The sequence below is a fragment of the Oryzias latipes genome, chromosome 23 (assembly GCF_053564925.1).
Source record: "Oryzias latipes strain Hd-rR chromosome 23, Olatipes_Hd-rR_3.1".
Classification (NCBI taxonomy): Eukaryota; Metazoa; Chordata; class Actinopteri; order Beloniformes; family Adrianichthyidae; genus Oryzias; species Oryzias latipes.
The window spans coordinates 26,116,697-26,129,512 of NC_136259.1; the positions used below are offsets into that span (position 1 = coordinate 26,116,697).

General features: G+C 45.2%; 1 protein-coding gene across 1 annotated transcript; it reads left to right on the top strand.

Moving 5' to 3' along the window:
* Positions 1–4,741: 4,741 nt before the first annotated feature.
* LOC144989394 (uncharacterized) lies at positions 4,742–7,802 on the top strand. Its single transcript, XM_078941785.1, has 4 exons — positions 4,742–5,643; positions 6,484–6,552; positions 6,771–7,034; positions 7,425–7,802. The coding sequence occupies exons 1-4, from the start codon at positions 5,518–5,520 to the stop codon at positions 7,551–7,553; spliced, it is 588 nt and encodes a 195-aa protein (XP_078797911.1). The 5' UTR covers positions 4,742–5,517; the 3' UTR covers positions 7,554–7,802.
* Positions 7,803–12,816: the final 5,014 nt, after the last annotated feature.

Consider the following 12,816-nt stretch of genomic DNA (forward strand, 5'->3'; position numbering starts at 1 on the left):
ACAATTTCTTTTTGCTTCACCAAACAAAGACTAAATGATTGTCCGTTGTTTCCTTCTGGGTCATTGGTTGCATCATTGAAGAGAAGACATAACCTCACAGAAACAGAAGGCAGAACTCATCCATCCATTTGTCTTCTAAATCCGTTTTTGTGTCTTTCGGGGTCACGGGGATGCTGGAGCATCATCACACACACACATGCACTTTCACATTCACACCTAGGGACAATTTAGAGCACTGGACCTACAAGTCATGTTTTTGGAGGAAGCTGGAGAAAACCCACGCATGCACGGGGAGAACATGCTAACTCCACACAGAAAGGCCCCCACTGGTGTTCTGGTTCAAGTCCCCCAGCCGGGACTTGATCTTGCTGTGAGGCAAGTGGCTAACCGCTGCACCCTAGTAGAACTGCTCAACTCAAGTTCTGTTTCTTGGTGAACAAAATTTCAGAGAAATATCATTTAAATGTTGGCGCACGCCCTGGAAAACCCATCCCACAATTTCCCAACAGGAACCACAGACATGCATTTTAGGAAAACGTTTAATTCAGTTCTAGATCCGTTCCATAGTGTTCTACACAGCTCTGTAGAGAGAGTTGCTGTTCTTGAACACAGAGACATGCTTCCTTTGGAGCTCTGCCGTCTCAGACGCTGATGTGATTCAGAGGCTTTGGATGTTTGACAACCTTTCAGAGAACTGGTTCCCTGTAGAGCAGAAGAGTGGAATGAGCTCCGCCAAAGTAGGTCAATGTTGACGGAGTGATATTACCCCGATCTTACCAAACCATCAAATCTACAGAGATGCTAATCAGGGGTGGGGGTGGGGGTGGGGCATGAGTCAAAGCAGAAGCAGAGTCAGATCTGACAGACGTTTGTGAAACAAAAACGGAAATCCCACTCAGACGTTTGACCTTCAGGTTCTGTCCACGTCTTCTGCTGGTCACATCTTCACCTTTTCATTGAACGACCCAACTTCACAGCTGAAAGCTAGGAAGCTGTTGTTGCTGCTGCTGTTGCCATGGAAACAACAGAAAAAGTGTCCAGCTCAGCAGGTTTCACCCACAGCAGTTTCATGCAGCTCAGATCAACAGATTCCGTTAGAAAAAGTTTACATCGGAGCGTGAAAGTAAACCTCCTGAAGTGATGAGTCATGCCTGAAAAGTGATTTTCAGCAGCAGAAACGCCCCGCTGCAGCGGTGACGTCTCCACAGTCAGCAGTAAAAGGTAACCAGAGAGACTGTTGCACCCCCCGCCCCCACCTCCACGTTGCATTTCTCCCACCGCAGCTGCATAACAGTGAACCAAATCCGCCTGCTGTTGTAACTTCTGACTTATGTGGGTCATTAGGTCGATCTGTGAAGATGGTTTAGTCTCTGCAGCGAGGGAAAGCGGCTGCAGGAGGTTGTTTCAGAACTGCAGCACTGATGCGTCTCTGGCTAAATCGCTTGGCGACTGAGCCCCTTCAGTCAGAATGGAAGGTTCTCTATGGGATGGCTGGTTAGTTCTGTCAGTTTGGTTTCTTCCTCTGACGGGAGCCTTTCTGGTCCATGGTTCTGGCAGCAGAATCCCATCCCTGAGGCGCTGAAGCTCCAGGAACGTTGTGGCTCCTGGTCCTCCTGGTCCTTGACGGCGTTCTGTTGGAGAAGTGTCTTCCTCCGACGTTCCTCTCCTTGAGAAAAGTCTTCATCAACTTCTTCTTTTGTTCTTCTTGGTAAATAAAGTTGCAGATGTTCAAACCGCCTCAACAATCTGCTTCCTGTGCACAGAACCAGGCCTCTTCTCACACCCTCTCTGCAGAAAACCCTTGATGGGGTCGATGTTGGGGAACAGTCTTCTGTGGGAGACACCCCACAGCTCTGCTTTGTCACCAACGCATCTCTGTTCACCGTCTCAGACCATTTCTGTCAGGTCCAGCAGACTCAGCAAAGGTCTCTGAGCCCAAATCTGAGGACGTTCTGTGACACGTCTGGAGCTCACAGAACGACTGGAACGTTCTCATGAGGTCCTTCTAAACTTTCTGTTCTCTGGAGGGAACAAGATCGACCTCTGCACCAAAGGAGACGCACTTTTGGGGTCAAATGGACTCTGGAACAAAGTGAAGGTGGTGCTGTGAGCAGGTCCCAAAGCAAACGTCTCCTGGATCCCTGAGGTCCTCATCCATCCATGTTTGAGTGGAATCTAGAGCAAACATTTGGATCCATATGAATTTATTTGAGAACAGTAGATTTATTCCTCATACATTTTTACCACAGACACTTCATGTCAGAAGATTCTGCTCCTGGCTTCTGTGCAGTAGATGATGTTCTGATGATGTTCTGATGATGTTCGGATGATGTTCTGACATCATCTACTGAAGAATCACAGGAGTAAATGGGTTAGTACTCTGTACTCAAACAGGGGGGTGGGGGGTGTAAAGCTGTCTCTCTGACCTTCTTAGCACTGACTCTTGTCTGAGTTCTCCCCTCTCACCACTGAACTTCTGCTGTCTGCATGTGCAGAACATGACATGGACCTCCTTGTTCTGTTTACTGTTGTGTTTCGATTACAGAAATCAGAGTTGTCCCACTTTACCGTTTTAATCAATACAAACTGAAGTCAAACATATAAACACATATTTTCCAAAGTCCCCTCATTCTTTTTAGTCTCTTCAGGATCTGTAGTCCCTCTTCCAGTGTTCAAACAGTAATTCCAATGTAAAAAAAATGTAAATCCACAAGGAAATGTGAGTCCAAAAATAAAATGAATGATCTCACCAACATGTGTTTTTTTTTTCTAGCTTCCATCTGAACCTGGGTTTCTTGGGTAGATCATATCATATTTTATTTCTTCCCTCGTAGCCGTCCCCAGCCTTTTTCCTTATTTCCTCCTCACTCAGCTGCTGACGCCCCAAACTCTTTTCCTTTCTTCCCTTGCTGGTGACTCTGCCCACTTCCTATATAATTCACATAATCCAATATAGAATCATAAACAGCATTTGTACAAACAAAGAAACAGTCCCCTGTGACAGACTGGCGACCTGTCCAGGGTGTCCCCCCTGCCTTCGCCCACAAGTGGCCAGGATAGGCTCCGGCAGCCCCGTCACCCCGAAAGGGAAAAACGGTTAAGAAAATGAATGAATGAAAAAAAAAAAGAAACAGTCCACTTGTGTCAGAGCCATGCGCACTTTATTCATATCTGTAGTTCAGTTGTTTTTTTTGTCTACTGGATGCCTCTGTGGCAATGCTACTGTCTAGAGCCCAGACTTTGATTCTTCCGCCTCCATACTGGAATGGAGAGCCCCGACTGTTTTATAGGGAGTCTATTGTGTCCTCAGTGTTCCTCCCTGACCAAAGTGACCAATGGTGTATATTTGAATACAGGCAGTGAAGGTATGTCGGTTCTAGTTTTCTTGGATCTCAGTTCCACATTTGGTACAGTCACCCACAGTATATGACTCAGATGACTTGGAAACTGGGTGGGCTTTACCGGACCAGTACTACACTGATTCAAGAACAGCCGGATAGGATAGAACAGCTGGATCAGATAAAAATGCTGGATTGGATGGAACAGCTGGATTTGGTAGGTAATAACTTTACACCTGAACTAACAGAAATTACATGTGGAGTTCCCCAAGGCTCCATCCTGGAGCCACTTCCATTTAACGTCTACATGCTTCCACTGTTATAAAGAACAAAATTTGTTACCATAGCTACACAGATGACACACAGATGTTTATTGCAATGACACCAGGAGACCGAGGCCCTTTACGGGTTTTTGTTAAATGCACTGAGGACGTTAATGATCGGATGAGCCACAATTTACTCTAGTCAAACAAAAGCAAAAGTGAGGTTATTGTCGTTGGGTCTCTAGGTCTAAAGGTTGGAGGTCGCTACAGAGCTTCATTCTATTCATCTACAAACCACCACCCAGGCCAGAAACCTGGGTGATAGACCTACATTTTGAGAAACACATTAAGGCAGTCACACGAAATACGACTATCCTGGATTAAAGATCAGACGTCTATACAGGACCTTGACAGTTCCTGCGTTCATCTTTGGTCAACTTGACGACTGTGACAGTGTTTTCACAGGGCGACCAAAGATCAGTCAGGAAACTGCAGCTGACCGTAAAGCTAAGAACAGTTTAGCATCAAAAGTCATGGTTGACCTCCTGACCCTGTGGTCTCTCAAAGATGGTTTTCTTTTTGTCTGTTAGGTTCTGTTAGCATAAAGATGACGAGTACATTCCTAACCTGAAGCACAGCCAGAAGATGAAAGCGGATGTTCTCCATAAGTAAGCGACCATGGGAGCATTTCAGGCAGACTACTCTAGCAGTGCGTTTACTTCGGTTACTCCCCCCCTGCGGGCGGTTCAGTTTAATCAACTCACCTGATCAGCGTCCGATTTAAGTCCAGGTGTGCAAGTTTTTTTTCTCTTCCTTTACCCCAAGTGCTGCGTTCGTCGCCCTACCCTCCTCTCCGGCTTCCACCTCTGAGCTCCGTTAGGGGTAGTTATTACCCAAAACTTTTTCTATGGAGATCTTGTCTTATGTAATTGAACGGAGCCTTCTGCCAAACCAAAAGAATGTGAAAATGGTAAATGGCGTTTACTTATATAGCGCTTTTCTACCTTCTTCAAGGCCCAAAGCGCATCACAGTCACACACACATTCACACACTGGTGGCGGTTCCGCTGCCCAACACTGGCGCCAACCTCCCACCAGAGGCAAGGTTTAGTGTCTTGCCCAAGGACACTTCCACTCATGGGCAAGGCGGGAATCGAACCTTCAATCTTACGATCTTGGGTCGTCCGCCTTACCGCTGCATGAGTTGTCTGAAATGTTTCTTCATTGCTGCAGACGAACAGAACCTGAGCGTAGGACCTGCAGCCTAAATGCTAAATGTGCTGAAACGATGGATGATGAGGTTCTTTCCTCTGCAGAAGATTGCAAAATTTAAAACACATACGAAAGTGATTGTTGGCACAGAAATGCTGACGTTTAATGATTTGATGATGGGTTTCTTGGAAAAACCTTTAAAAACAACCACCGCTTGCAGACCTCCACGAATCCTGCACACGCAAAGCATGCACACGCGCTCGATCAAGAGCATGCATGCAAACCCAGAGCTTTCAGGAGGTTTTTTTGCCCTGCTGATAACCCTATGGTGTCAAGTGGGGGGTCTTCCTGCACCCAAGCACCCCTGATCAGGGAGTTCCCTGCTGTTGAGCAAGCCTACGTGTTCGCTAAGTCAGTTTTAATGGAAACCTGACCAGGGAGTCTCCTGCGAACTTACGTTTAGCAGCATCAAGGAAATTTTTAGGAGAATTCTGCTGTCTAATGTCTCATTTGTGGTGTGTGCTAGAAGCCCACAGACCACAGGATGAGATACGTATCAAGGTAGCAGCCATACACATCATGAAACTGTAATGCTACATAAATACAGGCTCAGGTCAGAGGAGCATCACTTCAAACACTTTCAGAACTTTCTTCAGAGGAAACGCAGCATCTCTCAGCGCTTCTCCTTCAAGTCATCCATCCAGCATGTCCTCCTGCACCGGCGCTCTGCTCCTCCTCAACCTGACCGGACTGGTCATGGCATCCGCGGCGCATCGTAATTACGTTTCCGACAACATGAGACATGCCCACAACTACGTCGCTCACCGCCTGGTAAGTGAAGCGGCGTCCCTCAGAGCCCGTCTGGGTCCATGTTTTTCAGTTGGTTTTACAGTTTGATCTGAGATGTTGTTCAGTAGTTGGAGGAGATGTTCTACATGAAGCTGAACGCTTTCTGCTGTGAACTCAAAGTGACCAAATCCTTCCTTCAAGCTAAAACCAAACGTGATTCTGAGAGACGTCAAGTGAAACTTCTCAGTCAGACTGTGGTTCGCTCAGAGTCTAAGATGTTTTTCATCTCTTCTGTGAGAAAAGATCAGCTTCGTCTGGATCAGATGATCTCTGCTGATAAACCCCAAAACAAGATTTTTGACTCAATTGAAATTCAAACAATCAAAATTCAAACAGTCTCTGCCCTTTTAACGAACAATGTCTTTCATTTATAACAGAACAGAAAATCGGAGATTTTCACATAAATCTCTCTCTTCTATCTTCTTCTGTGTGTTTAAAGACAATCAAATTTAATGACTTTCAGATTTTGTCAAGACAACTGACTTTTGATCAATTCTTCTGACATCAAATAGAAAACTTACCAAAACAAGGTTTTTGTCTGTTTTTGGACAAATCGGAGACCCTGAAGAAAAAAGAAGCCAAAATCCTGTTTTTGTTGGTTTCATTTGATGTTTTAACAAACATTTAATATAATAAAAGCAAAACCTTTCGGTTCAGCTTTTGTCTTAAAAAGTTTTATTTTTGCTTTTCTTTTTGCAAAAAGGAAAACTGTTTTTGTGGCACTTAGAGGCTTCCGTACACAGAAACCTTTTCACATTAAAAGTCCATCTTGGAGGTGAAGCTGTTCATCTGCTGGAGCCTTGACCTGTTTGTCTTCTGCAGGATCTGACCAAACCTCACATCGGCAACGATCCGCTCTTCACTTTCATCAAGAACAACGCCAGCTGCCTGGTAAGCTGGAACCTCCTCCTGACCTCCTCTCTGCACACCTTTGCTCCTCACGGAGGAGCCGAGCTTCTCCCCCATGCACAGAAATCACAAACCAAGCTAAGAACGTTAAACTTAATGTTCTTTAATCTGAACCCTGAGGAACTCCACATCTCATTCATGATTGTGTCCCAGTAAAAGTCCCACAGGTCAAACTAAAGCGGTTCTTCCTGCGTCCACAGAGACAACACAACCTGTCGCTGTTCAACAAAACTCTGGACATCTACCTGCGCATGTTCTCCATCATCCTGGACGATACAACCACCTCCCCTCTGCTGAAGCCCCTGTCTGGAAAAGTACAGGAAGCTGTGAAGAGTAACCTGACAGAACTCCACAGGAAGATGCTGGAACTGAAAGACCTTCTGCAGGGCCAGAACCCCAGGCACCACGGGCCAGGCCACCGCTCGAAAAGGGAGAACTTACTCAGCAAGCTGGACAACATCCAGGTGAGGATTCCCCTGCCGCGTCTTCCTTCAGTGAACGTCTACTTCTGATGCTGGAGACCAATCTGCTAAACTTTCCCTTCCAGATGCTTTTGCTCTGAAGAAACACACAAAATGATTTTACTTTGAAGGAATCCTGTTAATCAAAGACGCCAGATTGTACAACACACACATGTCGCTATTTTGACTATTTTGACAAAGTTATAAAGTAGAACAAAAACACACTAAAGAGTTTCTGTCAGAGTTCATCTTTTTAGTAATGATTTTAAATCACAATGAAGTGAGGTGGTTTCATTAGGTTTGTTTTCACGCCGTGGACAGTAGGAGGCGCTGCAGTCTGACTTTTGTGACCATGCTGTGAGTTGACCTCTGACCTCTGACCTCTGTCTGCAGGTGGATGACGTCTTAAATCAGAAGAAGGCGTTGGCTGAGCTCAAAGTCTTCTACCAGGCTGCTAGCGTCTGCCACTATCACGGATATGTGCCAGCGGCTGACTCCGCCCACATCGCCGCCGCAAAATGATGATGCGCCACTCTTATGCATGTTTGTCAAATGATTCTTACTGATGGTTTATGAGTCTGTCTGCTGCATCCCTCAGGTCCCATCTGTAAAGTTGTATTTATTTTTCATTTACAGTCATACCTCCTCCCTGACTCTGCTCCACTCATCTGAGTCAGATTTATCTTTGTAATGAATTATTTATAGTTTATTTATCTTAATTTATTTTCCTTGAATGAGAGGAAGGATTGGAATAAAGCTTGATTTGGGTCACATGTGTGTCAAATGTTTGAGGTTTTTCTGAACGTCTGACACTCTCAGTCAGCTGTGATTGTCGTTTCGCTCGGTTTCATCTGATGCTGCGACGGTTTGAGGAACAAACAGAAGCTTGTGGTTTTGATTCTCTTCTGATACGCTGCAGAACCCAGAACGTCAGTGAAAAACGCAGAACGCGATGCTTGACGGCGAAAAGCGCCATCAGTCAGGTTTAGCACAGGTTTCATGCAGAATAAAAACTTCAGTGTTTCAGGAAAACCGTCAGGGGAAACGTTTGATGTTATTATTGACGAGATGAAATTAGAAACAAAAAGTTGGAAAAAATGATGAAGAAGACAAATGAGGAGTGAGGAAGAGGATGTCTGTCTACGACTGGAATTATTGCACTGATGACATCATTGTGTTCCCCTGGTCTCCCCCAATCACAGTGAGGGATTTCCCCCCCCAGGTGATGATGTAGGGAAAAAGTCAGTGTCTGTTGCAGCTCCGCCCCCTGAGACCCGCTCGGGTCTTTTCACGCCGTCAATTTTTCCAGAATCCAGAAACGAAGAATATCGGCTCCAGAGTTCTTCACCATGAATGAGAGGCGCTGTCTTAGTCATGTGACCAACTGACAGCCACTCAGTTTACACGCATCTCTGAAGAAGGGACATTGGAGGGGGGTGTTGGCCCCCCCGGTGTCCCAGACAGCCAGCGATGTGCTGTCCCCATTTCTGAAATTTTACATTGTCATAAAAATACTCACCAAAGCACACACACAGGTGTGTGTAGAGGTGTGTATTAGGTGTGTGTGTGTCTGTTTATTTCCATTCATTTTCTGAATCCACTGAATCCCTTTTGGGGTGCAGGGTTGCTGGAGCCTATCCCAACTACTGCTGTGTGAAGGTAGGGGTCCACTCTGGATGGTTTTTTACATGTTAAAGTATTAGTTGTGAATTACACATTTTTTCCCCAATCGTTTAAATGCAATTTCAAAAACTAGGTTCTTTTTTTCTAAATATAGCCACAATTATCCAAACTCAGTCTGCACAGTTATCTGACCGTCTACACAATAACGCACTTCAGTCAAAACATCCATCCATCTGTCCGTCTGTCCGTCGATCGATATCTATCTATCTATCTATCTATCTATCTATCTATCTATCTATCTATCTATCTATCTATCTATCTATCTATCTATCTATCTATCTATCTATCTATCTATCTATCTATCTATCTATCTATCTATCTATCTATCTATCTATCTATCTATCTATCTATCTATCTATCTATCTGGAGTGACATTTTAAAAACTAAACGGTCATTTGGTTCAACACAGTTACACTTCTTTGCTGAAAAAGCCCATTTCTTTCCCATAACTCACCAGAAGCAGGTTCTTTTCTCAGGTAGAAGGTCGATGCCCTCACAGATGCTTCTTGTTGCTTTGGCTCATTCTCATCCACTTATAGTTTTTCTCAGTCACTTTAGTACAATTCTCAGATCAGAATTGAAGTTTGCAAATACGTGTGTGCATTTCTCCAAACAATTTGTACAAACAGCAAAACACTATGGATTTCTTGCAAAAGCCTGTAACTTGCTCAAAATCTTTAGTTCATCTCTCCAAACTAAGTCTTTATGTCATTGAACATGTCAGCCCCATCAGAATGTCAAGTCCTTGTGTCATTGTCTATGAACAAGACGGTCAAATGACTTAGTCATGTTGTCAATATAACTGTGTACTTTAGAGGGAGGTTCTGATGGAAACTATGGCTAAAGTTTTTTGACTTGTCTTCATCACTGACAGACTCGTCTTCATCACTGAGACTCATCTTCATCACTGAGACTCATCTTCATCACTGACAGACTCGTCTTCATCACTGAGACTCATCTTCATCACTGACAGACTCTTCCTCAGTTCTTCAAAGACAGAAGCTCTTATCTTCATCCTTATTCTTCATCAACCTGGAACCCTCAGTGATCTCCCCTCAGAAGTCGGAGGATCCTCATCAGGAACAGATCTGACTTTCAGGAGAAGTCCTCTTTCATTTCCCATCATGCATCTGTCTTCCTCACATCTGTGATTTTTAACAGCATCCAGCCTCCTCCTGCAGGAGGAGATCAAGGAGGAGCTCCAGCGTGGAGGCGGGAGGCTCAGCTGTTTTTAGTTTTAACAAAAGCCTCAGTGAACATCAGAGTGTGACCCCCCCCACTGGTGTTTCTTCTTCTCTGGAATTCCTCTGATCTGGTTTCCATGACGAACTTGTCTGACATGAACTGTGTCAGTTCTTCCTTTAAACCGGTGTTTTCTGGTGCAGAGACACCTCATCCCCACCCGGCACCCCCACCCGGCACCCCCACCCGGGACCCCCGACCGGGACCGGCGCCCCCTGGGCCAGAACGCCTGCGTCCGTCCTTCCGCTCAGCCACCTTCACTCGGATGCAGACGCTTTGTGTTTCAAATCACGGAAACTTTATTTCTGTAGAAACAAAACCAGCAGACTCAGAGTTTGCAGCGGCGGTGTTTTTCTGAAAAAGGTGTAAACTCTGCTTTTTCTGCTCTCTCATCGGCGCCACAGTTTCGCATGTTGGATGCTGAATTCAACTTCCTCTGAGTAACTTCAGGTGTCAGAGAGCTTTCAGTGGGTGAAAGGTGTGATCTCCATGGCCTCTAACGCTGCCAGAGGAGTTTTCAAAGAAACCATGATGTTGTAACTGCAGAGGAGAGTGATCTTCCTGACGCCCATCAGACTTTCCCTGAAGCACCGCTCCGGGTTTTTTTTTGACCATGTTGACCTTTTAGACTTCCTTAGAGTGACTGAAACTCTCCTTTAGCTTTTTGAAATTTTCAGGATTTCACAGTAGATCTGTTGTGTGTGTAGATTTTCCTCAATGCAATGCAATAAATAAAACAAAACAAGTGAAATTCAATGAAAATTAAAAACTAATTATATTAAAAACAAGGGAGGTAGTTACCAGATAAACTAAAAGCTTATAAAAAATACACAAATAAGCAACTATGTCTAAATGGAGATTCAAAGGTTGTAAATGCAGCTCTATGCTGATGATGCAGTTCTATTTGCCATCTATCCATTTTTTTAACCCTTTCTGGGTCGTGGGGTTGAAGGAGCCTGTCCCAGCTACTGTTGGGTAAAGGCGGGGTGAACTCTGGACCCTCCCCCACTCACACCAAGGAAACTTTAGAGTTAACCAATGAAGCGTGTTCTTGGACGGTGGGAGGAAGCCGGGGCGCCCGGAGAAAACCCACACATGTACGGGGAGAACATGCAACTCCACAAAGAAAGACCCCAGCTGGGATTTGAACCGGGACCTTCTTGCTCTGAGGCGAGGGCGCTAACCACTGCAGCAGCCAGAGTTTTCTTTGTATAAATTTAAACATAAAAGCTGCTGAAAATGATAATGAAGAAACGTCAAATCAGTCTCCTACATTTTCAAAAATACTTCAGTTTTTACTAAAACATTTTTTGTTGTCACAGATAGGTGGTCGTTGTTGTGCTGAAGGTCCGACTGAGGATCTGCATCGATCAGCCTCTGTTCTCCATCAGCTGTTCTCCTCACTTCTCTCCTGGTTTCAAAAAACTTTTACATTTGACTTCGTCAAACAACAACCAGTCAAAGGTTGGCCCACCTGAGAGCAAAATTTATGAAAAAGGGGAGGAGAAACCGTCTCCTTGTCGTCTCAGTGGTTTGAAACTCCAGCCTGAAGAAGCTTCCGGATCACAAACCTTCAGCGGCTGTTCACCCCCTAGTCCCTGACCTACAGGGATTTCTTTTCTGTGTTTAGAAAGCACAAAAATGTTGCAGCTGAACCAAAGTGACCAAGACTACCCTTCCTGTACATGCTCAGTACGTCATTCTAATCCAGAAACGCGCTCAGTTTGCAGACCACGAATCCATCTTCAACACGTGCACAGATAAAGTTAACGTGCACACGTGCGAAACAATAAAAGTATGAGCAGGAAGACAGTGAACCTGACAGAGAGGGAAGTTGGACAGATAAAATCTGCTGCTGCATTTAGAGGATCTGGGATGTTTCATCTGACGGTCCAGTCAGACACCTTCTAGCTGTTGCAGTTCTTGACTGAAAAACCCTCAAAAACCATGAAATGAGAGTTTAGTCCATGTTTTTCCTTGAGTTTTCTTGTTCCAGCCGCACTGAGACGGACGACCCTGATCCAGTCACGCCGTCCTGCGTGTGCTGAGGAGCTCGGATTCTCTGTCAGATCTCCCGTTTTGCCTCCAGAGCTTCATGAGTTTCATGTCTCAGTTCTGTGTCTCATGTTTTTGTTGATTTATGGAGTTTCTGTGGACGAGTTCTCTGTCCTGAACCACCAGGAGTGTCTGCATTTTGTCAAAGAAGCTTCTAGAATCAGAGACGCTGATGGATCTTCATCCATTCGGGTGAACATCTGTAGTTGTGGAGCTGAATCAAGAAGCAGACGCAGAAGATTTCGCTCTAGAAACGTCTGGACAGATGAGCACGATCCGCAGTGTCAGCCCAAACCATCACCCCACACCGCCGTGCTTCACAGTTGAAGATGGATTTTCTGCTCTGCTCACATTAACACCGAAGCTCGGAATGGAACTTTAGGAACGGGGAACTTTGGGTGTCTTCCAGAGTTTTCTTCCTTCACCTGTCAGTCATCCTGGGAGTTTCTTGTTCATTTCTCTGCCGTCACGCAGACTCAGAACTCCAGCGAAAGCCCAGAGTTCTGATCAGGGTTTTCGTTGGATGAGTCAGGCGAAGGTGCTTTCCTGCATCCAGCATCCCCTGGAATCTGCAGTTTGATGTCAAAAAGCGCTGCAGCAAGGCAAGCATGGTGTGGAATCCAGCAGCCGGCTCAGGTTGGTGTTCGACGTGCGTGAGTGGGATACCCCTCACCCACTTCTATGAAGTTTGTTGATTTAAAGGAAACTACACAACCACATTTTCACACCTAGATCATCTCTGCCGCGCTCTCCCACAGTCGTTATAAACGTCAGCTTTGCTGAAAGACGAGCACTTTGAGACGAC